Genomic DNA, 26,550 nt, shown 5'->3' with positions numbered 1-26,550 from the left:
ATATCCAAACCGAACCGAACCAAAAAGTAACCGAACCGAACCGAACCGAAATTCTTAAAATATCCGAATGGTTATTATATTACCATATCCAAACTAACCGAAACCGAACGTAACCGAACCGAAACCGAATGGTTAACCGAATGCCCAGGCCTACTTTTTAGTAACAAGAAAAAAGTGTCAAAATGACACTCTTTGTGAAACGGAGGGAGTATCAAGACTAGCATTTCTTCGCATGTACATTTATGTTTATCCGTTTCTATAAAATTTTAGTTTGTGTGAAAATGTCGAACATATTGGTGAAAGCATTAATTTCTTAGTTTGACCAACGACATATGATCTCTACCTGTGTTGAATTCATACAGAAGAATTTTGGAATTGGAGCCTGGTAAATAGTTTGGTTTCTTTGAGTTACTACTAGTAGTAATATTTTTTGTTGGACACAAATTTTATACTCCTCATAAATCTAAGGGCAACAAATTTTCTTAGCTTGGAGCCCACCAAATCGCTGGCACTATATTTAATACGGATTTTTGAATAATTCAAGTTTTAAAAAACTTTTAGTATGGAATTTTTTTTCTTATCTTCATAATTACTCCAGAAAAATGAGATATGTAATCCAAAAAAGAAACACAATCAATCAAGTGGTAGTTAACTGTGTTCATAATGCTTTTGGAGGGAAGCCGCGTTTTATGATTGAAACATGAATTCTAATCAAACATCATTACTCTTAATAATAATACTTTAGGTCCCATAAGAGATTATGAACTTTTTAGTTGTATACTTTTCTTTACCTTTCATCAATTAAGTCAACTATCTTTTCTCTCCCTCCTTGGACTTTTCACGTATTTATTTTCTCTACCTCTTTTTACGTATAAGTTTCGTATAACTCTCATTCATTAAATTATTTTCCAATTCCTCCAAAACCAAAAGTTTAATTTACCTAGGATACTATTGCATTTTTTTACATTTCTACTACTAAACTAACGTGACAAAAACAAATTAGAGAATTATAACACTAATAAATATTCCCTTTTTGTGTTCATCATTATTTGTCAATATTCAATTTCAACTACAGATTCACTTTAATAGTATAATACTACATGGTTAGATTTTTATACTTTACATAAACCTCGTATAGTGGTAAATTCCCACTACTATGCTACATGTATGTATGTTTATATTAAGATTATTAAAAAATTAAACATAATCTTTAAAAAAGCTACATATGTGTGAGAGTTTCCTTTATCAACGGTTCATTGTCTGCTTAGCATTTTTTAAAAAAGGTAATTAGAAAAAAAAAAAAAAATTAACGAATTAAGAAAAAGAACAAAAACCCTAATAAATCTCTAAAGTCCACACACACACAAACACACACTCTCTCTCTCTCCGTCTCTAACTAAAAACTTGTCACTTACATTTCTTCTTTCTTTCATTTATCTCTGTTTTTCCTTCTTTTGATCTTTTTTGCAAGATCTCTATTTTTCTTCCAAAAAAGGAAAAAAAAAAAAGAAGAAGCAAAGTTTCTCTTATATCATTTCCGTTCGGATTTGTTCTATCTATCTGCACATTTGATTTATGTAGTGACCAATCTCACAGTCTCGTTCTCAAATTTGCTTTACTTTATCTGGCTGATTCGTTTCGTGAATCCAAGTAAGTTTTACTCTTTTTGTTTTTGCTTTTTGGCTTTATTCCATTCAAGTTTCAAGTTAAAAGGATCCTCTTTTGTGAATGTAGAAGCATTTTTTTTGGATTTTGTTTCTGGGTTTGTTATATTGTTTATTCCTTGCTTGGATGATTTGTGAAAGTGGGTTAATTCTTCTTATCTTTAATATTTTTATTTGTGTTTATAATTTCCTCAAGATTTGTTATTTTTTTTGTCTTTCTCTGTCTCACTGATTGCTCAGCCACAGTTGCTACTGTAGTTACTGTATCCTCTTCAAACAGTTGAATTTGTTTAGGTATATTTGTCTAGGGAAGTTGAGTTTACCAATCTACAGTTTCATTGAAGTATCCCCAAGTTTTTATCTTGGAGTTAGTTGGAAGTGGCCTTTAAAACGCCACAGAGAAGATTTGATTTTGAGTTGTCAGATTTAGAAAGTTTAGTCTTTTATCACTGTGAAGGAGAGCAGAACTATATCATAAGGTCTGAGAAGAGTGTTAGATTAACTGATCAGAGTTATCTTAGGATATGAATGTGGTGGTGTTTTTAAGTTTTTAACACAATTCCAATTATGTAAATTGATTGTTGCCATTGCTTGTTTTCAGGGATGCTAATGCTTTTCATTGAATTTTGATACTGCAGATTATCCTAAAGCGAATTAAGCTTGGTGCTTCTTTGGTGAGAAGCAAGATGGATATCGGGTGTAAAGTTGTCGTCTTTTTCACATGTTTCTTCTCTGTGACAGCAGAGATTTACATTGTGACTATGGAAGGAGAACCAATCATTAGTTACAAAGGTGGTGATAATGGATTTCAAGCAACTGCTGTGGAATCTGATGAGAAAATTGATACGACTAGGTACCTATGTTTTCTCTTCTTCAAGTTACAATCTTACTCACCAAAGGCTTTACGACATATAGCAGAGATGATTCTTCAATTTCCTTAGCTTTGATTAGGCCTATATCATTGATGTGTAGTACAATGTTGTGGCCAAAATCTTCGGCATCTTCTTAGTGTTTCTATCTAGACTAACAAAATGTTACCTTATTTTGGCAGTGAACTGGTGACATCATACGCCCGTCACCTTGAGAGGAAGCATGATATGCTTCTTGGAATGCTCTTTGAGGAAGGATCTTACAAAAAGCTTTATAGCTATAAACACCTCATTAATGGTTTTGCAGCTCATGTTTCCCCTGATCAGGTGAAATCCGCTTCGAGATAGTCTCTACAAATTTCCTTTCAGTGTTTAATCCGTAGCCCCTTACACTATTCCACTATATTAGTAGGCGGAAATGCTTCGTCGCGCGCCTGGTGTGAAATCTGTGAGTAGAGATTGGAAAGTGAGGAAACTCACCACACATACACCACAATTTTTGGGATTACCAACTGATGTTTGGCCAACTGGTGGTGGTTATGATAGAGCAGGAGAAGATATTGTTATTGGCTTTATTGACTCAGGGATATTTCCATATCACCCAAGTTTTGCCTCTCACCACACCGCATTACCTTATGGCCCTCATCCTAGTTACAAAGGGAAATGTGAAGAAGATTCTCATTCTAAGCTCAGTTTCTGCAACGGGAAGATCATAGGAGCGCAGCATTTTGCTGAAGCTGCTAAAGCAGCTGGTGCATTTAATCCGGATATTGACTTTGCTTCACCAATGGATGGCGATGGACATGGAAGGTTTGTCTAGTTTATCCTTTTTAATAATATACAACATTGAATTTATGAAAAGCTTCTTAGTTTTCCCAAAGGAAATTAGTTTCAGGATAGGGTAGGAACAAGCCTTACATTATTAATTAATTCACTCACATATCGCAGAACTGCTTATTCCTCTGCACATTTTGATTTGTGTACTTCTTTTTGTTCTAATAAAAAAAATTGGCCTTTCAGTCATACAGCAGCTATTGCAGCTGGGAATAATGGTATTCCAGTGAGGATGCATGGCTATGAGTTTGGAAAAGCAAGCGGGATGGCTCCTCGTGCAAGGTAGATAGATAATTGATCCAGAAATTTGGTGGCTTTAAAGACATTTCTGTTCCTTTCTTCTAATTAAATGCTATCTTGTTTCAGGATTGCTGTTTACAAAGCTCTCTACCGGCTTTTTGGAGGCTTTGTTGCTGATGTGGTTGCTGCCATTGATCAGGTAAGCAAGAACTTAGCACACTACTAATCGGATGCATAAAATTGTACCAAATATATGAAACAATGATTTCTCCTGCTGAATTTGTTCTAGTTTCTTCATAGCTCTGCTTCTTTGTTCTGTTTTGAGAATCTTCACAAGTGAAATAATCTCTTAAACTGATTACTTCCATGAATATCTAATATTTGACACTGGCAAGATGTTTACTATTTTATCATCTAAACATGTATGCTTTTCTGAGCAGGCTGTTCATGATGGAGTAGATATTTTGAGTCTCTCGGTTGGTCCAAACAGTCCTCCAGCTACTACAAAGACAACATTCTTAAATCCATTTGATGCTACACTTCTTGGGGCTGTAAAAGCTGGTGTTTTTGTTGCTCAAGCTGCTGGAAATGGAGGTCCCTTTCCGAAAACTCTGGTTTCGTACAGCCCTTGGATAACTACTGTGGCTGCTGCAATTGATGATCGCAGATACAAAAATCATCTGACACTTGGAAATGGTAAAATTCTTGCCGGAATAGGATTATCCCGTAAGTTTCTCCTTTCTCTGATCTAAATATGTAGATCCACACAATAGTATCTTGTTTAGGAAGAGACTGTTAGTTTATTCTGAGTCTTTCTATTGTTTTCTTGATGGATCATTATGTTTTTGTGCAGCTTCTACTCGACCTCATTGTTCATACAAGATGGTCTCTGCAAATGATGTTCTGCTGGGTTCTTCTGGTATGAAATACAATCCGTCGGATTGCCAGAAGCCAGAAGTCTTGAACAAAAGATTAGTCGAAGGAAACATTCTGCTTTGTGGATATTCTTTCAACTTTGTTGCTGGTTCAGCTTCCATCAAGAAAGTTGCTGAAACTGCCAAGCATCTAGGCGCCGCTGGTTTCGTTCTTGTTGTCGAAAATGTTTCTCCAGGAACAAAATTCGATCCTGTTCCTTCTTGCATTCCTGGGATTCTGATTACAGATGTCTCTAAGTCAATGGTAATATAGTTTTGTTGCGTTCACTATACAGTTATTCCCTCCCTCATCTTTTCTTCAACTAGGAATGCCATTTTTTCTTCTCTAGGATTTGATTGATTACTACAATGTTACGACGTCAAGAGATTGGATGGGAAGGGTAAAGGACTTTAAAGCTGAAGGAAGCATCGGAGATGGTTTGGAACCCATCCTTCACAAATCCGCACCTGAAGTGGCTCTGTTTTCAGCTCGAGGACCCAACACTAAAGATTTCAGCTTTCAGGATGCTGATCTCCTCAAACCAGATATTCTTGCTCCCGGCTCTCTGATATGGTCTGCTTGGTCTGAAAATGGAACTGACGAGGCTAACTATGTCGGTAAGCATTTCCACAAATCTTGTCAGAATTATCCATAAGTACTCTAAAGCAAGAACCTAAAATGTTTAGTTTTCAACTATTGAGCAGGCGAAGGATTTGCACTAATTTCTGGCACAAGCATGGCTGCACCACACATTGCGGGTATAGCTGCTCTGGTGAAACAGAAGCATCCTCAATGGAGTCCAGCTGCTATCAAATCAGCTTTGATGACGACTTCAACAGTCATAGATCGAGCAGGAAGGCCTCTCCAAGCACAGCAATATTCTGAAACAGAGACAGTAACACTTGTTAAAGCAACTCCTTTTGATTATGGAAGTGGTCATGTCAATCCAAGCGCTGCTCTAGACCCTGGTCTCATCTTTGATGCAGGTAAATGCTCTTCTTACTTTATTGACATAAATTTCGGTTTTCCTTATTCCCTCGTCGATCTCTGGTCCGCTTATATGATTCATTGAATTTTCTTGAAGGTTATGAGGACTATATAGGGTTCTTGTGCACCACGCCGGGTATTGATGCTCATGAGATAACAAACTTCACAAACACTCCATGCAATTTCAAAATGGTTCATCCTTCAAACTTCAACACGCCATCCATAGCCATCTCTCATCTCGTGAGAACACAAACCGTAACCAGAAGAGTAACGAATGTTGCAGAAGAGGAAGAAACATACACAATTACATCGAGGATGGAGCCAGCCATTGCCATCGAAGTGAGTCCTCCTGCAATGACAGTTAGAGTGGGCGCCTCTAGAACCTTCTCGGTGACTCTAACCGTAAGATCAGTGACCGGAGCTTATAGCTTCGGAGAGGTTACATTGAAAGGAAGCCGAGGGCATAAAGTGACTCTCCCTGTGGTTGCTATGGGACAAAGGCGATGAAGAAACAAATATGAGATTTTGTAACATTATTATTGTTACTATTTTTGTAATATGCAGTAATAATAAGAAGGTAGTTATGTGTCTTGAGTTGAAAAGAATAACACAGTTTGTATAATTAGTTTATTTTTGTTTCTTTCTTTTAGAACTCTATTTTTCGAGATTATAGTAATATGATTAAATGATATACATATACATGCGTTAGCTCTGTTAATTACTGATTTCATAACAAAACATATGTTCCAAAAAAAATCCTCTGCTTTAGCTCTGTTATTACTCTAACCACCAATCTTTCTTGTTTCTTCCTAAAGTAATATTTTTTGGAAAAAATGTGATTTAAACGTTCTTTGCATGATTCTAACTCAATTCTAATCTTGAACTTAGTTACATGTAAAGATTATAATGAGTTTTGCGCAAAAAGAAAAACGAAGTTCTTATTAAAACAATGAAATGTTAAGAATCAAGAATCTCACAATCAGTCCTCTGGAAATAAACCTTCATTGTTCGAAGATTATAACCAACATTATAATTCTGCTGAGCCATGGCACCAATAACGCTCATATCATCAAACGTGTTCATAGTCATAGCCAAGCAAAAGCTATCTCCACTTTCACTGCTAACGAACAAACTCTCAACGTCTAACGCCAGCTCAGCGCCGCCGGCGAAATGGAACGTGACGACGGGAAAGCCGTAGAGATCAAGTTTAAGATTCCCTTCGTAGCAATGATTCGTGTATTGCTCCCAATCTTTAACGCGTCTGAGAACTTCTCCAAGAAGAAAATCGATTTCTTCAGAGAGAGTTTCATAAGCTTCTCTGGCTAGAATCGTTGGTGAACAGCCCGTGTCGATGACTGTTCCTCCTTTGGACCTATATCTCTGGAAGATTCCGGGTTCGATATCAAGAAGTTTCTCTCCTAAAGAGATTGCTTGCAGGTCAAGGTAGTAACGGTCTTGGAATATTTGTAAAGGTGTTGGATCGCCTTCGATTCTGGCGCCGTTTCCGAGGATTAGGAAGTTGTGAGGGTAAGTCGGATCGATAAGGCTGCCGAAGCAGTATGAGAATTTAGAGCCGAAATTGCGGGTTACTATGGAGAATGTACCAGGACCTAAACCGAGCACGCCGCTGTATTGAGTGAAACCGGAGTTGTCTTGTCCGCAACCGAAAACAATGTTTGGTTTAGAGATTAAGCCCTCGTCAGATGTTTGAAATGTGAGTTTTTCTTTAGCTAAAATGCCTCTTGTGTTAGAAAAGTCACGGTAGCGTAGGTGATATCGGCAGTTTCCAGTCTTTTCGTCGCGAAAGATTTGGGGCATGGCATGTGGTGCGGATTCACAGGAAGCGTTACGGTAAGTGGAAGATCTTGAAGGGTGGAAAAAAGGGATTGTTTGAGGGTAACATTTGCAGGGGAGACACTGGATCCAAGTTAGGTCACTACCTGTGTCTATGAGTAAGAGTTGTGGGACCGGTGGATCGCCGATAGAAATATTTGCAAGGAATGCTGCTGGATTCGGAATAGGAGTGACATGTGAGACGATATCCGCTATTTCCGTGGTCCACAAGTTATCTAGGCGAGAAGGCGCGGGGGTTGACTTGGAATGCAAGTAACCAGGTTTTATTTTTGGTGATTCTTTGGTTTTGATTGATTTTGTGTGTAGCCTTAGCGTAAATCGATACGAGGTGCATTGCTTTGGGCACGTGAGAGCGAATAGAATGATAAGAAGGGCGGGACGAATATGTAATGTTAGAGAGATGGCCATTTGATAATCAAGAATGTGATTTTTCTTCCAATCCTTATAATATGAGTCGAAAGAACAATCCTGATTATATTCTAGGCAAAAAGATTATGTTCATGTATCTCACGTGTTTAGTCTTAGATTCAAATATGTTTTCAACAAAAAGAGTACCACAATCATGTATAACATTTTTTTGTTTTCTAAAATAATCAACGTATCACGGTCATGGATATCACATCAAATATTTGGATAACTTTTTAACTATTTTTTATAATTTAGTTTTTATTTTTATTTTTTGTTGATATTTATGATTTAGTTTTCTTATTTGGTTAAGATTTTTTTTTATATACTAACTTTTATGAGTTAGTAGTGTGACTATTGAGTATATAAATAAACCACAAGTCAAATCGAAATTGGACGGCACCGTCAAAGTTCACCCACCGCTGATCAAATCCCCTGCAACCCTCATGAAAACCAAGTCAAATCGAAGTATGAAAAAAAAAAAGGTTATGATCTGATAAAAACGCCCTGACCAAAATTGCCACACAAGGAATTTAGAAAGGCTAAAAAAGCTTTTTGAAACTTACAGCTTTCCCATTCCTCTCGGATAGCAACATATCTTTAAACCCAATCTAATTCATTCTGATAAATTTATATCTTCAAACACAATTTAATTCAACAAAAAGAAGGAACACGATCATGTATCTCATGATTCAATTTTTAATCAACGTATCACGATCATGGATATTGACTCTTTGTGTGATCTTCTTTTTCGTATGGAAGGTTTCTTTCTTGCATGATTCAATATTTTAGGCAAAATGATTACGTTCATGAATCTCACGTGTTTAGTCTAGATTTAAATATGTTTTCAACAAAAACAGTACCACGATTATGTATCAACTTTTGTTTCGTTTTTTTTTTCTTCTATATTTTCCAAGAATAATAATCAGAGTATCGTGATCATTAATATCACATAGGTGTTTTCACTAGATTAAACAAACAATTCTTCCCAAAGATTGCTCTTCACACCTCAACACTTCATGCTAATTAGCTAAGAAAATGTAAAGATCCTTTTGCACCTAAAACTCTAAATGGAATATGTTATTGCATCTTCTATAGGCCCTTTTTTTTTTTGGTTATAAGTTCTTTGTTTCGAACTTATCAACACTCTCTTCATTACTCATATAGTCAATGTGTATGTAAAGTGTTTCAAATAAAGCAAAGATGGCGATTTTCTTTACATCTCCCCTCTTCTTTTTCATCATCCTTTGTTTCTTTATCTCCGTATTTCACTTGTCAGCATCACCAACTCTTGTTCTCAATCTCGTTCACTCCAACCAAATATATTCCCTACAATCACCACAAGTCTCTCATATCAAGGAAGCATCCGTTGAACGTCTAGAGTACTTGAAAGCCAAGGCAACGGGAGATATCATCGCACACCTTTCCCCTAACGTCCCTATCATCCCACAAGCTTTCTTAGTGAACATATCAATAGGTAGCCCACCAGTCACGCAACTTCTCCACATGGACACGGCCAGTGATCTTCTATGGCTACAATGTCGTCCTTGCATCAATTGCTATGCTCAAAGTCTTCCTATCTTCGATCCTTCTAGATCTTATACTCATCGCAACGAATCTTGTAGAACTTCTCAATACTCTATGCCTAGCTTAAGATTCAATGCAAAAACCAGATCTTGCGAGTATTCCATGAGATACATGGATGGTACAGGGAGCAAAGGCATACTAGCTAAAGAAATGCTGATGTTTAATACAATCTACGATGAGTCTTCATCAGCTGCTTTACATGATGTTGTTTTTGGTTGTGGCCATGATAACTACGGTGAACCTCTAGTTGGAACCGGCATTCTCGGTTTAGGATATGGTGAATTCTCGTTGGTTCATAGATTTGGTACAAAATTCTCATACTGCTTTGGAAGCTTAGATGATCCTTCTTATCCTCATAACGTTTTAGTTTTGGGAGATGATGGTGCCAACATTTTGGGAGATACCACACCGTTAGAGATTTACAATGGTTTTTATTACGTTACAATCGAAGCGATCAGCGTGGATGGAATAATTCTCCCGATCGATCCATGGGTATTCAACCGTAATCACCAAACTGGTTTAGGTGGTACAATAATCGACACAGGAAATTCATTAACAAGCCTAGTCGAAGAAGCATACAAGCCATTGAAGAACAAAATTGAAGATTATTTTGAAGGAAGGTTTACGGCCGCGGATGTGAATCAAGATGACATGTTTAAAGTGGAGTGCTACAATGGAAACTTAGAGCGAGATTTGGTCGAGTCCGGATTTCCGATTGTAACGTTTCATTTCTCAGATGGAGCAGAGTTGTCATTGGATGTGAAAAGTGTGTTCATGAAGCTTTCACCAAATGTTTTCTGCTTAGCCGTGACCCCTGGTAATATGAACAGCATTGGTGCGACGGCTCAACAGAGCTATAACATAGGGTATGATCTTGAAGCAAAGAAGATCTCTTTTGAGAGAATTGATTGTGGTGTCCTCTTTGATTACTGATTATAAATTAATATCATCTGTTCAATTAATTATTAGTCTAAATCACGAAAATATAGTGCAAAATCTTATAGATTTAATTTTTCATAACTGTCAATATATATCTACAATAAAGATACTTGATTGCGTGAAAATAAGATACAATTGTTAGTAGTTACATTTTCATTGTTCCTGTGTGGTCATCTCATCTCAAAGAAGAGTTGTTGTAGAATAGGGTTTATTTTTTTGCTTTGTTAAGCAATGAATACAGATCTCAAGAATACACAAAGTTGGGATATACAATCGTATTACTTGGACATGAGTACGATAGTTTCAAAGAAATAATGTAGCAAGAATCATAAGTAAAAAAACTTGGAACAACGTTGAATGAATAATCCAAAAAAAACAATAACAAACGATCATATAGATTTTGAAAACTTAGCAGAACATCTGCCTGCGATGCAAAAGAAAACCCTAAAAGATAAATCGGTAACGAACAAAGATAAACAAAGAAGAAGGAAAAGGACATCAATCCTCCATAGCCATTCGATTCCGAATATGTTTAGACGCTTAGTATGCAAGTAAGCATGGTATGCAGATTTGGCATTCTCATTGATTAGGTCAACATAATATGCTGCTGATTTGGTATTCTCGTCGGTTGGGTCGACATATTCTTCAATTTGGTTATGATTTATTTGGATTTGATCAGCAGTGATGAGTGGGTGAAGATAGCGAGCCTTTGAAGCTCCCACAAAAAGCAAGACGAGGAAGGCGATGATGAAGAAGAAGAAGCTGAGTTTTCCTAATTGAGTGGACATTGTTGGCGATTATTGACTGAATTATTATTTGTATTGATTCTCTCCTTCTTGTTGTCTGTTGCTTTGACTATCTCCTCGTCTTCTTCTCTTCTTGACTGTCTCTTAGTATTCATGTCTTGTACTCTGTATAAATACCTTGCTTCTCATCAATAATAATTATCTCTTTCACAACAATTTATATGGTATCAGAGCAGTGATCTGCTAACCTCAAATTTCCCTCTCTTCAAAAAAAAAAAAAAAAAAAAAAAAAGCTTCCGACGTTTTTTATGGCGTCCCAAACTTCTTCAGCCAACTATGGCTCTGCAATCATCGTCAATCCCAATGACCCACAAAATCCGATTCTCTCCATTAATATGAGTACTGTGACTCGACTCACAGCCTCTAATTACATTACCTGGAGTCTACAAGTTTCTCTGTTTCTCGATGGGCATAGTCTTCTGCAGTTTATCTCTGATGATGCTGTTGTTCCTCCACCTACAGTGCAAAACAATGACCTTACCTCGCCCAATCCTGCTCTTACGGCATGGCAAAAACAAGACAAATTGATCTTCTCGGCTATGCTCGGCACTATCTCCACGCCTCTCCAACCGCTTGTTTCCACAGCAACAACTTCTCTTGAAGCATGGAACTCTCTTCGCTCTACTTTTGGTCGTCCTTCTCGTGGTCATATGAAACAAATCAAGGAACAACTCAAAAAGAGCACCAAGGGACAGCGCTCAATTGATGAATATATGCAATCAGTGAAAACTAAGGCGGATCAACTTACTTTGCTTGGCAAGCCGCTTGATCATGAAGATATCATTGAATACATTCTTGATGGTCTGGATGATGATTATCGTGGTGTGGTGGAGCAGATCAATGGTCGAGATACTCCACCAACGTTTGAAGAATTGCGTGATAAGCTTGTTAATCGCGAAGCTGGTATCCTTTGCTCACAACCCACTCCCGCCTTTCCTATCACTGCAAACGCTGCAACTTACAAACCAAAGTCAAATTTTCGGCCACAACAACAAACTTTTGACAATCGTCAACAATTTCCATCTTTTGGCGCTCGACCACAGTTCAATTCTAGTCCGCCTCGACCCTATTTGGGCAAGTGTCAAGCTTGTGGAGTGCAAGGACATAGCGCTCAACGATGTACTCAATTTCGCATTGTCGCTACTAATTCTTCGCCTTTTCAAGCATCTTCACCAGTTTGGCAGCCTCGTGCTCATGTTGCATCCATGTCTCCAGCGCTCGACACTCCCGCTTGGCTGCTTGATAGTGGAGCCTCTCACCACATTGCATCAGACTTGAGTAATCTCGCTTTACACTCTCCATATCAAGGGAACGAAACTATTACTCTTGGTGATGGCTCCGGACATCCAATTACTCACACTGGTTCCACCTCGCTCTCTTTACCTTCTCGTCCCATTATGTTAAACAATGTGCTTTATGCTCCTAATATTGAGAAGAATTTGATGTCCGTACGTCAAACATGTGCTGACAATGGTGTTTCGATTACCTTTGATCCTTGGTCTTATCAGGTGAAGGATCTAGCAACGGGGGCGCTTCTCAAAACCGGAAGCACTAGAGACGGGATGTATGAGTGGCTGGATTATGTTCCTTCTTCTACCAAAATTCAAGTTCTTTCTACAATAAAAACTTCAATGATCGAGTGGCATTCTCGCCTCGGTCACCCTGCTCTTGATGTTTTACATCGTATTCTATCTCAATGTTCTTTACCTTTTTCAAATAAAATTTCTTCTCCTTTGTTATGCAACTCTTGTTCCATCAATAAAAGTCATAAACTCTCATTTGGAGAAAACACTGTTTCATCTTCTAAGCCTCTTGAAGTAATTTATTCCGATGTTTGGACCTCTCATATTTTCTCTTTTGATGGATACAAGTACTACTTGGTTCTTGTTGATCATTTTACGAGGTACACTTGGTTTTATCCTCTCAAACGCAAATCACAAGTTTTTGAAATTTTCAAATATTTTAAAGAACTTGTCGAAAATCGTTTTCAATCTCGTATTGTCACTTTTTACTCTGATAATGGGGGTGATTTTCAAGCTTTAACTCCTTTTCTATCACAACATGGTATTTCTCATCGCACTTCACCTCCTCATACTCCAGAGCATAATGGGATCTCCGAGCGCAAACATCGCCATATTGTTGAAACGGGCTTAGCCCTTTTAACTCATGCTCATATGCCTCTGGAGTATTGGTCTTTTGCTTTTGCTACAGCTGTGTACTTGATTAATCGGCTTCCTAGCTCTCCTTTGCAATTTCAGGTTCCCTTTGAGCTTCTCTTCCAAGAAAAACCAAATTACTCCAAACTTCGGGTTTTCGGGTGTTTATGTTATCCTTGGCTACGGCCATACTCTGCTCACAAACTTGATTCCAGGTCTTCTCCTTGTGTTTTTGTTGGATATTCTCTCTCTCAAAGTGCCTACCTCTGTTTTGACAGATCCTCTTCTCGTCTTTATTCTTCTCGCCATGTAGAATTTTTTGAAACCTCCTTCCCTTTCAAAGTGCCTAACTCTGTTCCTTCTTGCTCTTCTGCACCTGAACCGGATATCATTCCTCCGGTTTCTCCTCTTCCTCCACCACTCAATCCCGTGGCTGGTGACTTCGGTGTTGATGCATCGCCTGGTAACCTAGATTCTTCATCTCCTCCGGTTATTGATTCATCATCATCGGACACTACCATAGCGATAACTCCTGGATCCTCTGCCTCAAGTACTTCTGTCGAGATTCCAGCGTCTTTTCTTCCAGCTTCAGTTCCGCTACCTACATCTTTGGATCCTCCACCCAATTCTCATCCCATGGTTACACGCTCAAAGAATCAGATCGTGAAGCCTAATCCTCGTTATGCGCTGAATGTTGTCACCACTCTTGACACTAATACTGAACCACGAACACATATCCAAGCTCTCAAAGATCCTCGATGGCGTGGTTCGATGGGTGATGAGATAAATTCTCAAGTGCAAAATAATACGTGGAATCTTGTTCCTCCGAATCCAAGTTACAACCTTGTTGGTTGTCGATGGGTGTTTCGCATTAAAAGGAAAGCTGATGGCTCTGTGGATCGCTTTAAATCTCGATTGGTTGCTAAAGGTTTTCATCAACGTCCGGGTATTGACTACTTTGAAACGTTCAGTCCCGTTGTGAAGCAACCAACCATTCGCTTGGTGCTTGGTCAGGCTGTGTCTCGCGGATGGGTTCTTCGACAACTTGATGTGAATAATGCTTTTTTGCAGGGTGAACTCTCTGAAGATGTGTATATGGCTCAGCCGCCTGGTTTTATTGATGAAGATCGACCGGATTTTGTCTGTAAACTAAACAAAGCAATCTATGGGCTCAAGCAAGCGCCGCGAGCTTGGTACAATGCGCTTCGAACCTTCTTGGTTGATTGTGGTTTTTACAATTCGGTGGCTGACACTTCTCTTTTTGTTCTCCACAAACTGGGCATCTACTTGTTTGTGTTAGTTTATGTTGATGACATTGTTGTCACTGGTAATTCTGCATCTCATGTTCAAGCCTTTATTGATCTACTAGCAGCTCGTTTCTCGATCAAAGACATGGGTGAATTGAGTTATTTTCTGGGAATTGAAGTCACACGCACAGAGGCTGGTCTTACTCTTACTCAAACCAAGTACATTAACGATCTTCTACATCGCACCAATATGATCTCCGCAAAACCAGTGTCAACTCCGATGGAAGAAAATCTATGTCTCTCTGCTTCTACGGGTCCTCTCCTTGATGATCCCGCTGAGTATCGTTCTGTCATTGTAGCCTTCAATACCTACAATTTACTCGTCCAGATATTTCTTTCGCTGTCAACAGGCTCTCTCAATATATGCATCAGCCTCGCCTTGATCACTGGCTCGCGGCTAAACGTATCTTACGGTATCTTAGTGGAACCAAGTCTACGGGTCTGTTCTTCTCTGCTTCGAGTCCCTTGACTGTTCATGCTTTCTCTGACGCGGATTGGGCTGGCGACAAAGACAACTACTCTTCTACTGGTGCGTATCTTGTCTATGTTGGTCAGCATCTTGTTGCGTGGTCCTCAAAGAAACAGAAGACAGTGGCTCGTTCGTCGACTGAAGCTGAGTACAAATCTGTTGCTAACACTGCTTCTGAAGTTTTATGGGTTGTTTCTTTGCTTGCTGAGCTCGGTTTACCTCCATCTGGATCTCCTGTTATTTATTGTGATAATATGGGGGCAACGTATCTGAGTTCTAATCCTGTTTTTCATTCTCGAATGAAACATGTTGCGGTCGACTTTCATTTCGTTCGTGACTTGGTGCAATCTGGATCTCTGCGGGTTACTCATGTTTCTTCTCATGATCAGCTTGCGGATGCCCTCACAAAGCCTTTATCCCGTTCCAAATTTTCTGCATTCTGTCACAAGCTTGGTCTCGCTTCTCTCCGTCCAGCTTGAGGGGACGTATTGACTGAATTATTATTTGTATTGATTCTCTCCTTCTTGTTGTCAGTTGCTTTGACTATCTCCTCGTCTTCTTCTCTTCTTGACTGTCTCTTAGTATTCATGTCTTGTACTCTGTATAAATACCTTGCTTCTCATCAATAATAATTATCTCTTTCACAACAATTTATAAGGTTAATTAGGGCTTCATTTTGTTTATTTATATTGTCTTGTAATTTTATTTTCTTGTTAGGAAACATATTAGATTTCATATGGAAGAGGTCTTGTAAGATTTTAATATGGAATGCGCAAATTAATATTAGATTTCATATGGAAGAGGTCTATAGGATTGTATGTGTAGAATAAGAGCCAAGGCACACATGGCTTGGACTGGTCGATTATTTCAAGGAAATTATGTAGCCAAAAAAGCTTGGTCTAATGTTGATTGAATAATCCTATAGACAATAACGAAACGATCTTGTTGAATACATAGCAGAACATCTTGTTGCAATAAAAAAGAAATTAAAAGACTGAAAGATGACTTGGTCATGATTAATTTGGAATTGTTCACCAATGATGATGAGTGGCCAAAGATTGCGAGCCTCAACGAAGCAAGACGAGGAAGAAGCTGATTTTTTCCGAATCGAAAAATTGCTAGAGTCTTGGAGCAACATTGATTTGAATAATCAAAGAAAAAGAACAAGAAAATAACAATCTCGACATCAACGACGAACACAATGTTTAGTCTGTCTGAATAATATTTAGGATGTTTGTGGTCAAAAACCAAAGAACATATATATGTGCAAAGAAACTCTATAAACCTGTATAATTTGTTTGTTTAACATTCTGAACACACAACAAAATCGATCCCAAAAAAAAAAAAAAAACCGGTCTAAAATTCTCCTTTTCACAACAGTAACGTAACAATGAGATATAGCCAAAAAAACAGAGTAGATAAAAATAAAACCAACGTCTCCTTCCAACCAAATGAAGCCTAAACTGAGTATAAATCTTATACCTCCTTAAGCTTCTATACTTGTGGTGTTACAGCTTCAAAGGTGATTTTGATTCATATGGGTTGGGAAGACGAACATTGGTCAAAGAATCTGAGTGTGTAGAAGAAAACTACCCTTTTAATCACAAATTCCAAGTGACTGATCTTGTGTAATTTGAGAAGAGATCCAACAGTTTATCGAGTGTATCCGGGTGAAATTTTCTTCCAAACAAGTAGCACGGTCTTTTGATTCCGTTCCACATACAAGGCATCCATATTTCTTCACCCTGTGTTATCCAAATGAAAGGTATTGTTTTATATAAAATCCAGACAAAAGATCAGAGCTAAAATACAGTGGAAAAACTGGTTTTGTAAGCGCGTACCACCCCAACACTTGTGACATGTACGAGTGTGTCAGTAGACTGCAGAGATATAAATCATTGGTTTAGTTTTCTTAGTTGAAGCAATGGAAGAAACTGATGCAAAAGATGGTTTAGTGTTTGGTTATATATTGATATACCGTGAGGTTGTTTAGTAACTCGGGTGTGATATCCTCAGGCATATACGTTTTGGGATGCCACTTTCTCTCAGACCAATCAACTTGTGTTACAGTCCAGTTAGAAATACCACCGGGATCGAGCATCTGCAACCGAAATATATAAGAGATGAAGATAAAAAAAAATGCAGAGATTTTTTTCATTTCTTCTTGAGTTGAGAAGAGTACTTACATGAAAGAATGTTGGCAGATAGTGTTCATCAGCTATGCAGTTCTTGTTGTTTTCTATACCTGGCTGAAGAAACAAAATGCAGGCTTTTACTGGATGATTTATTTCAATAGATGCTGTGCCTTTGTAAGAAAGAAAAAAGGAAGGTAGATAACATCTAGTTTAGGAGTTTTGCTGATACTCACCCCGCAGTAATCCCGAAATTTAGAGTAGTAAAGACTATCTGCCATAGTTGCTACAGCGTGTTGTCGCTTCATGGTGAACCACTGCATGAAGGAGTAATTTGGGGTTCATATGTATATTTCGATTCATAAAATGGCAGACAGTTGTTGGTCTATTACTAGTTCATAAAGGATCTACTTGAGACTTCTGCCATGTAAATAGATACCAACACTGAAACAGAGCCAATTTTCCCAAGTGAGTATAGTTACTAGATCAATGAAAATTGTTTACCTGTGCACCCTTTCGAAAATCTTTCTTTGGGATTTCAGGCAACATGTGATTCATATGCCTGCCTGCTCCATGTTGACCTGGATCGTCAAAGCTGAGGAGTCGAAGGTAAATCAATTTGTAAGAGTTAAAGAAGTTGGGAAGAAGAGTGAAAAAGGTCTAATCTGATGAAACATGACTATTACCAGTCAACATAGCTGAGATTGCTGTGCATCAGGTAATTGTAAATGTATTCAAAACTTCGAAGTGGTACACAACTGCAAAACAAGAAACACTCAAAATGTTTTAGGCAAATTTAGAGTGATCAATGAGAAAGCAAGAAATCAAGAAAATCACCTATCAGAGAGTAAAACAAATTGTTGGTTTGAAGTGTCTCTGAGAGCATTAGCTAACAACCGTCTCTCTGCGTCAACCATTGATATCCTTCCCCACACCACCTACAGAAGAAAAGTAATACACATTTTTATTTCAAGTAATTGGATGGTAGAAGAATATGAAATCTTCAAAAATAGGCATCAGAGAAGGAGACAAACCTCATCACTACGAATTTCGCGGTTGACAAAGTAACGACTGTAGTGAACTGGCCTTTCCTTTGATGCATGTATATAAACAGAGAATTTCCCTTCATGGCCCTGTTAAGAGTGACAAAAAATCTAAAAACATCAGCCAAGGAATGAAGTTCAAGAACAAACTTTGTTGCAAGTTCTATAAGGAGGCCTATTCAAGTAAAATGCTGCTGGCTACAAATTGGTAACTTCCTTAAACAAAGGCACAATTTCTGAAGAATAAAGCAAGTCATAAGAAGAAAAGTTTACCTGGAAAAATCTGTCCCAAAGCCTCTCGAAAGGTAATGTACCGGGAGTTAAAAACATGAATGCAACTTTAGAATTCTTTCTAATGACAGGAGATGAACTCAATATTTCTCTAATGACTACGCGAGCTGCAATCTCATCATCTGAAAATTCCCTCAGAGAAGGTGGAAGCCAATCAGCTAAAGCTTTGCATCCTCTTGATGAAATCATATAACAAGCCCTTTTACTATGATGAGGGTACATGTAAGCCGTAATAAAGAACATGCTGATCAGTGAAAGCACCATGATGATCCATACTCGTCGTCTTGCGGGGGGAGCACGGTGTCGAGCTCCAGGAAAAGACACGGGAATATCGCCTAAGTTCCCTATACTCCATCTTTTAACTGCCTTCATCTCATCAAAACCTTTATTCGCAGAGCCACAACAACACCTCAATAGCCTAATCTAGGTGAACAAAAGCTAACTTCGTCTGGTGAATTAGAATCAATCAAAACCTGGAACAAGTTACAGAAATAGAAACAAGAATGAATGTTCAATCCAAGAATGAAATTTTGAAGATTTAGTCCAACAACTAAATTCTAGCTCTCCACGAAACCGAGGAAAAGTCAAACCAGCTTCACAGGTCCTAAAGCCAATTCGAAAGAAACGTTACAGTGTTTCCACGCAATTATTCGGGATTTGAAACCATTTTCTCGGAAAATCATCAGATTTCCCGGAAAATACCAGAGCAGAACGAGATCAAACGAAACGAAATCGAGACATTCCAGCTCCGTTCAGTTTCAATTTCGATTATCGGAAACACATTCCAATCTCTTCCTAACTAATCGCATTCGCATTCGCATCGCCCAAACAAAACAAATTACAAAATCGGAATCAACGAGAAACAATGTGAAAGAATTGGAACCTGAAATTTACAACGGAACCAGATCCAAGCACAAGGCAAGAGCCAAGAGAGTCTCCCGAATCGTCGTGGTGCTAGATTTCTATATCTTCTTCGTTTTCCCTCCGGTCAAAGATCTCGGGAAAATTCAAACTCTCAAAGAGCTATAGCTACACAAAACAAACGTATATCTATATATGTGCATGTATAACGTCTCTTTGTCAGTTTTAAGATTTTCTTTCTGTTATATTTTTCCTCTCACGGATTCGTTTCGTTTTTCTCTCTGATCTCTCTCTCTCTCGCTATGAAATTGAAGAAATGCTTGTGAAAGGAGCTACAGATAAATTGATGACGATGATGAAGATGAAGACGAAGATGCCACCAATTGGGTTCGAAACAGAGGAAGCAAATTTTTTGAGGCAGAGATTAATATTACATTGGCGGATTATTTATGAAAATTATTAAACCTTAAGATATGACGTGTAATTTTGCTACTGGCCAGATTAAGAGCGCGTGTCTTTCTTTTCCCATAATATATTTTGGACGATAGTGGTTTCATTACAAGGTTAAGTAAATTAACAACGGTTATAAAATAACAGTACAGTAAAATTCGATATTAAGATAAATTTAATAGTTTAATCATATTATGAGTAACAATGTATTTATGATATGGATTTAAATGTGTGTTTAGATTTGTTGCGAGTGTAATAATAATTAAAATATGCTATCAAAAACTTTAGATTAAAATCTGCATCTACCAGTAGCACGTTTATAAAACTATCTCATCCCATGCAATGTCCTCCTGGCCTACCTTGGATTTATTTGGTTGGATATAATTTATTAATATGGTCCGTTGAATCTGAGAGACTGAGACCAGGTACTCAAAAGACGATTTTACCCTTTGTTACTCAATCAAGTCGCTGGCCAAGTTTAGTCTTCGTTGGCCAAGTTTAGCATTCTTATATATTTTATATAAGAAATATATGTAAACCATAATAATTATAAAGAAATCTATTTGGAAATGGAAGGAATGTAAGAAAAACTATCGAAATGAAAAAGAAAAATTATGCTAATTGGTCCCATCGATCAAAATTAAGTATCTACGTACGTTTAGATCATACAAATAAGTATATATTATATATATATAGACAATTTCAAAATTTGTATAAGAGACCCAGTTGATGATATATCCTAATGGATCTATATACTTGAACAGTTTTGTAGGCATAATTCATCCACTTGGATCATTATTTGTGTTATTTTAATGTCGATAGTTGGAGGAACCTTCTCCGCCAGACCGATTCAAGATAGTAAACTCTGGTTTTATGTATATTATAAAGAACATTGTATGAAAATTGAGCAACTTGACATAAACTTCATGTGATCTTAGCCAGACATTCACGATGTCCACACAGAGCCGGCTCTTTAAGATATTAAGGCCACAAGCCCATTTTTTTTTTTGCCTACTATACATTACTTTTTTTGAAAAAGACTTGAAAAACAGGAAAAAAAATGAAATGGGGATTCGATCCCTTGACCCTTGGAAGAGTAACTCTTAGTCTTAACCAGTGGAACCAATGAAACTTTCAGAAAAAAGCGGCCGAATATCAACTATATAATTTGGAGGCCACAAGCAGATGCTTCATCTGCCTGTGTCAAGGGCCGGCTCTGTGTCCACATCATTATTCTATTGTTCAAACAAATGATCAACGTTGTCGTCTGAGTCCATGCATTTTGCATGCACCTCACTTCCCTTTAATCTACCCCTAATTAAGTATATTTCCCTTCTCGCTAATAATTGAGTTTTCAGTTGCTAGAAGACTAGAAGTCTAGAACTAACTTTCAATTTTAATTACTAGTTAGAACCACTAAAAAACTTAGTATGTTGTCACTGATGGTTTTACCTTTCTCTTGGTTAAAAGTAAAAAAGGTTCGATGTTTATACATATATTTACCAAAAAATGGTCGTTCTATATCGAACAAAAAATAATACAGTTATGTTTAGAGACTTTTTGTTTCCGATTAAGTTAAAGTGTCCTGCTGGGCCAACTATTGAATGTACATCTTTTTCTTAAAAAAAAAAAAAAAAAACTATTGAGTGGACATGAAGACCAAGTCAGTCTGTTTTAATATTTCAAGCTCTCTCTAGAGATATTGTTGATTAATCGTTATTCAAGCTGTTTTTCTTTTTTCAAAATTTCTCTTCTACCTTTTTCTGTTGTTGTTAAAGAGTACTCTTTTACCTTACATAAACTAAATCAATAGTAGAAGAAAATTATTATGTAGATGGACTTATGTCATTTTTATAATGGCATTTATGGATTTTGCTCTTTTTTGAATAATTTATGGATTTTGCCCTTTTTAACACTTAAAAATGTACGTATTTATGATTTTTTTTTGCAAAAATACGTACATTATACCAAATACTAAACCCTAAGAACAACTGGAACCGACTAAACCCAAACATAACGAATGAAACGCATGTTAAATCATATTTTTGGAGCCTAAAAAAGGGCAAAATCCATAAATTATTCAAAAAATGGCAAAATCCATAAATGCCATTATAAAAAATGGCAAAATCCGTAATTAATTCTATGTAGAATAATAAAGTCATGAAGTATTAAATTAAATTAAATTAGTTGACAAAAAAGTATTAAATTAAATCAAAAGGAAAAGAAAATGAGTAGAAAAGACCATAAATAATAATTGAGCCTTTAATTTGAAGATAAGGGTGTTTGAAAAAAAAAAGTGAAAAACAAATACTATTCTATTATTATATATTTACTGTCTAGATTAAAGTTCAATGAAAGTTGTTTTTGAGATTTCACTTTAAGCAGAGAAAATTATTGATTTTTTTTTGTTTTTGTTTTGTGTCTTTCTTATTCGAATATCAAAGTCGATAAAGAAAACATAACCATATGTAACATATTTAAATTTTGGGAAACACTGGAAAGTTACTTTTTTATTAAATTAAATGATTATTAAAATTAAAACCTGAGTCATTACTTACAATATATATATAGACAATAGATGTCGATATACATATAATTATCTCAAACAAAACGACTTGTGAAAGAAAGAAAAAAATATGGAGAAGGCATCTCCACTTATAGTTTTATTCATCTTCTTTATCATCCTTGCTTACGGTATTATATATTTCTTTAATCTTAAGTAACTAGCTTGTGATTTTTTTTTTTTTTTTGCATTTATCTTGTAACTACTATTCGTGTATGTTCAAAGCTTATATGCAGTTACAAAGGCTATTATTATGTATACACATTTATATATAGGTGCAAATGAGGTGATGGCAAATATTTGTCAGGAATCTCTAGGTGGTTGTGATCAATGTAATGAGAGATGCAAGGCTAAGCGCGGACCAAAGTCCGAAGGTGATTGTCAAAGCCGGATATATAACTTATGCATGTGCAATTACCAATGTGGACCGCCGCCGCCACCACCAGAACCCAAAGTTTGCTACGGCGGGGCTGGCCTGTGTAGCCAAAAATGTTCGAACAATTGTTGCAACCAAATTTGTGCAAATAAGTATTCGCGTGGAAATGGATTTTGTGAGAAGATTGGCTCTATTAATCTCTGCAAATGTCAATATCCTTGTTAGAACTGTAAAACTTGGTCAAAAATTTTTAAAGTAAAATATGGTCAAATATTTTTGAAAGAAAAATGAACGTAGATGTAATAATTATATTATTATTATCGTTATGAAAAATAAATAGATTATTATTAAAAAAAATTGGCAACCTCTTAATTCCATCTTATGTCCGCGTAATCTCTTTGGAATAAATGACCATGTAATTTCCTCAAATTACTCAAACATGTATGGTTAAAATGTGGCTTTTACTTTTGTGATATTCAAAAACGCTAGGACAATATATTACAATATGATTCGAAGACAACAAACCCCATTTTTAGACTGATCCTGAAAGTATATTTACTGTCCATCACAATCTTAGTGATAAAAATTATAACAGAAAATTCAAAATTCTAATAACCCATAATAAAGTAATATTCTTTACTTAAATGTCTTAATTAACCGTTGATCTTAAAATATTTTTAATTGACCATAGCATTTGTTTCCATAAAAATTGATACGATTGCCATAAAAATTGATACGATTTCGTAAGTTTGAAAAATGAGAGCACTGATTAAGTCCAAAAATGTGTTAATAATATTTTATTTTCATATCAATTTCATAATCAGTGCTCTCTTTTTCGTTTTCCAACTTAGGAAATCATATCTTTTAGTTTTATTTTGAGATCTTCGGTTCGTCTATAAATAGATCAACTAAAATGTCCCAGTAACAACATATTAACAACTATCTCAAAGGCAAAACTTAAGAGAACAAAAAAAAGAAGAAAAACACACTTTAAAACATGGAGAGGAAAACTTTGCTTGCATTCTTCGTTAGCTTTCTTATTATGTGTGCTTCAGGTTCAGGTATAATATGATACTATAACTTTAAATATTTTATTTATTTTACTTATTAATAATTGAATTTTTTGATGAAATTAAATTATATCGTATGATCAGTTGTGGATCAGACGAACGCAAATACGAACAAACTTTGCGAAGGTGGGGTTGGTCTATGCACTCCAGAATGTGCGGAGAGCTGTTGTGACTTCAACTGCTCAAAGAAGTATAATGGTGGACATGGAAGTTGTACCTCTGTTGGTAACATTCGTCTGTGCCAATGCGAATATTCTTGTTAGAGTCGCTTATTAATGGTTTTGGCCTTTTGGGACTCTAAACCAGCTAGTTTTTTTAATAATAATAATTGTTTTGATAACTATAAAATGAAACAAGATCAGAAAATGTGGTTTGTGGCTTATGTGGAGCTGTGAGATTCTTTTAAAATTGTGCATTTTTGAGCTTTCTAGTTCGATTCCTATTTGAACTCGTTAACTTTTAAAAGAAAAAATTTAAACTGAATCGAATTGGTATAATTTTATAAAGAAAACCAAAGAGATAAAATTGGATATATGTTTCTTATATCATAAAATAACATTATAAGTAGAACAAGAATTTCGTAAACGTGGAAAAACTACTACCCAAATTTTCTCCAAACTAATTACAATTATAAAACTTATACTACAAAATAGTGTTTGACCAAAAACAAAAAAAAAGTGTTAGCTACTAGATTTGAACCCGCGGTGTACCGCGGGGCTATATTTTTTTATAAAAAAAATTAGTTTATTTTTTTAGGTAAACTCTATGTTGGATTATAACATTTTTGTTGTATTTGATGAATGTTGTTTAATGTAGATTTTGCATATAGATATATTTTTATTGTTATTATATTTTTATATTTATAAATGTAAAACTTTGCAAGTGACCGAAAATTAGAATCTGATTTTTGGTCACATGGAATGACCACGATCCCTGTTTGGAATGACATATTGTAGAGATGTGTAGTAGGTCTGAATTGACGACTCACATAGTTGAGTTGAAAATTTTCAATGAACATCCAATCACCAACAGAGATTTGATTAGCATACTTGCTCACCAAGTCATTCTTTACTGAGGCATGCATTTTCTTTCCCTGCAATGATAGGTCAATACATGTATTAGTAGATTAGAGGAGAACGATTTAACTCAATACTAAAAAATATTGATAATTAATAAGAAGTGTACCATTTCGTCTGACAAAACAATCTCAAGAGTTTCACAAGTGCTTTGCATGTATTGACGTCATGAATGCAAGATCTTCACTTGAACCCTCCAAGATGTCTTGTAAGATCGAACGTCTTTGAGAAAAGCAAAAGTCGCAGCCATTTGGTAGAGAAGTAAGGTATGCTAAATACTGTAAAATGTTTGGAAGCTGTGGTGTTTTGGTGATGGTAATTTGGGTTTCTTTGCTTAGTATTTATAGAAAATGATATAGTGGGTGTCGTTAGGTCGTAATTAGTAGATGAAAATATTCATAGCCGCAAGATTTTAGGAAGACAATATTTGATATTGTGATGTGATTGGAATATGCTATGATTTTATGCATTTATTTATGTTTTAATACGTATCTATAATTGGTTTTTAATGATTTTGTATAGAAGAAAGAAGTATTCGAAATTGGCAGGATAAGGTTTAAATGAAGAAAAGAATCTGATTTTTTAATTCAAGATACCCGAATTGATATAATTGTCTTGTTAATATGGAGAGATTTTAGGAAAATAAAATCATTGTTTTAAATTAATACAATCAAAAGTTTGGGAAGTTTTTCCCACGTGTAATCTTTTATTCTATAACTATACATAATGCGAATAATAAGCAATAATAATAGCATACATTTAATATTTTACTTGGAGAGCCGTAACTAATTTTTTGATTTTAATTGTCTTGTTGTAGATATGAGAAGTAGGATTTTCGGAAATGTTAAGTTGGTACTAATTAAATGAGATTTGAGATCTCTGATAGGATATTTTTAAAAATATTTCGAGTTAATGTGGAGAGATTTATCCATAATTGGTTAGTAACTAATTTTTTAAATTTTAAAGAATATATCAAGATTTTGGGAAGTTTGTTAGACGTGTATCTATATTTACATTTATAACTTCCTATTTAATTTAAAATATATATTTAATTTAAAACGTGTAATCAATAATAACAACTATTTAATATCTTTTTATTTGTGCAGATTTATAGGAAGATCCGAATACCTAATTTCGGGTCAGGAAAAATAACAAAACCCGACCCGCCAGTGGCATTCATCCGTAAATACTATTAAACTTCAGGATTTATTTGCTAAAAGTCATCCAAAAATGTATATATAGATACTCGTAACTTTGTCATTGAGGAACATATTTTTCTATCACAACTTTTCTTTACTCTATCGCAAATTTTGTGAACGAAAAAAATCAAGAAGAAAGAACAAGAATCAAGGCGACGTATCTAATGAAATTGCTGTTAATTTGGAGGACGATTACGAAGAGGAAAAATTAGCATATTTAATGTTCTATAAATTAAAGTATTGGTCAAGTCAAGTCCTGGTTAAGTACTGAAAATTATGAAGAGTAGCTTATCGAAAGGAAGCGTTGTGTGAAGTCACTTTTTCAGTATTATCGGTCTTTGCAAACAATTTTTAACTCTATTATAGATAATTGAGATTAGGGTTGGGCATTCGGGTATGCGGGTCGGGTTCGGGTAAAACCCGATCGGGTACGGGTCTTTCGGGTAGAGGAGTTTAG

The 26,550-nt window shown here is 36.1% G+C and overlaps 5 protein-coding genes and 1 long non-coding RNA gene across 9 annotated transcripts; 3 read left to right on the top strand and 3 right to left on the bottom strand.

Moving 5' to 3' along the window:
- Positions 1 to 1,232: 1,232 nt before the first annotated feature.
- LOC9303446 (subtilisin-like protease SBT2.6) lies at positions 1,233 to 6,227 on the top strand. Of its 3 annotated transcripts, none has more exons than XM_021018365.1 (11): positions 1,233 to 1,650; positions 2,303 to 2,517; positions 2,716 to 2,860; positions 2,946 to 3,343; positions 3,554 to 3,649; positions 3,734 to 3,806; positions 4,048 to 4,333; positions 4,461 to 4,786; positions 4,872 to 5,139; positions 5,227 to 5,508; positions 5,607 to 6,227. In XM_021018365.1, the coding sequence occupies exons 2-11, from the start codon at positions 2,351 to 2,353 to the stop codon at positions 6,014 to 6,016; spliced, it is 2,451 nt and encodes an 816-aa protein (XP_020874024.1). In that variant the 5' UTR covers positions 1,233 to 1,650; positions 2,303 to 2,350; the 3' UTR covers positions 6,017 to 6,227. The 3 variants fall into 3 exon arrangements, with proteins under 3 accessions (XP_020874024.1, XP_020874025.1, XP_020874026.1); XM_021018366.1 differs by lacking the exon at positions 1,233 to 1,650 and adding an exon at positions 1,760 to 1,958; XM_021018367.1 differs by lacking the exons at positions 1,233 to 1,650; positions 2,303 to 2,517 and having other exon boundaries at positions 2,768 to 2,860; positions 2,943 to 3,343.
- A 204-nt stretch (positions 6,228 to 6,431) lies between these two features.
- On the bottom strand, positions 6,432 to 7,945 carry LOC9305473 (aspartyl protease UND). The gene has a single exon (XM_002867327.2). The coding sequence runs from the start codon at positions 7,769 to 7,771 to the stop codon at positions 6,467 to 6,469; it is 1,305 nt and encodes a 434-aa protein (XP_002867373.1). The 5' UTR covers positions 7,772 to 7,945; the 3' UTR covers positions 6,432 to 6,466.
- Positions 7,946 to 8,482: 537 nt separating this feature from the next.
- Positions 8,483 to 10,403, top strand: LOC9303445 (aspartyl protease UND). Its single transcript, XM_002869355.2, has one exon. It carries the CDS (start codon positions 8,972 to 8,974, stop codon positions 10,286 to 10,288), a length of 1,317 nt encoding a protein of 438 aa, XP_002869401.1. The 5' UTR covers positions 8,483 to 8,971; the 3' UTR covers positions 10,289 to 10,403.
- A 62-nt stretch (positions 10,404 to 10,465) lies between these two features.
- Positions 10,466 to 11,246, bottom strand: LOC9303444. Its single transcript, XM_021016800.1, has one exon. It carries the CDS (start codon positions 11,080 to 11,082, stop codon positions 10,684 to 10,686), a length of 399 nt encoding a protein of 132 aa, XP_020872459.1. The 5' UTR covers positions 11,083 to 11,246; the 3' UTR covers positions 10,466 to 10,683.
- Positions 11,247 to 16,293: 5,047 nt separating this feature from the next.
- On the bottom strand, positions 16,294 to 19,769 carry LOC9305472. 2 transcript variants are annotated; one of them, XM_021019536.1, is made up of 11 exons: positions 19,382 to 19,769; positions 18,481 to 18,971; positions 18,199 to 18,297; positions 18,002 to 18,102; positions 17,851 to 17,922; positions 17,669 to 17,759; positions 17,401 to 17,481; positions 17,219 to 17,281; positions 17,011 to 17,133; positions 16,874 to 16,912; positions 16,294 to 16,777 (listed from the first exon to the last, which is right to left on the bottom strand). In XM_021019536.1, the coding sequence occupies exons 2-11, from the start codon at positions 18,868 to 18,870 to the stop codon at positions 16,634 to 16,636; spliced, it is 1,203 nt and encodes a 400-aa protein (XP_020875195.1). In that variant the 5' UTR covers positions 18,871 to 18,971; positions 19,382 to 19,769; the 3' UTR covers positions 16,294 to 16,633. The 2 variants fall into 2 exon arrangements, with proteins under 2 accessions (XP_020875195.1, XP_020875196.1); XM_021019537.1 differs by lacking the exon at positions 19,382 to 19,769 and having other exon boundaries at positions 18,481 to 19,191.
- A 2,627-nt stretch (positions 19,770 to 22,396) lies between these two features.
- On the top strand, positions 22,397 to 23,037 carry LOC9305471. The gene is made up of 2 exons (XR_002330729.1): positions 22,397 to 22,503; positions 22,648 to 23,037. It is a non-coding gene; the product is annotated as an uncharacterized LOC9305471 (long non-coding RNA).
- Positions 23,038 to 26,550: the final 3,513 nt, after the last annotated feature.

The sequence above is a fragment of the Arabidopsis lyrata genome (assembly GCF_000004255.2).
Source record: "Arabidopsis lyrata subsp. lyrata unplaced genomic scaffold ARALYscaffold_7, whole genome shotgun sequence".
Classification (NCBI taxonomy): Eukaryota; Viridiplantae; Streptophyta; class Magnoliopsida; order Brassicales; family Brassicaceae; genus Arabidopsis; species Arabidopsis lyrata.
This window is presented reverse-complemented; position numbering and strand designations above follow the sequence as displayed.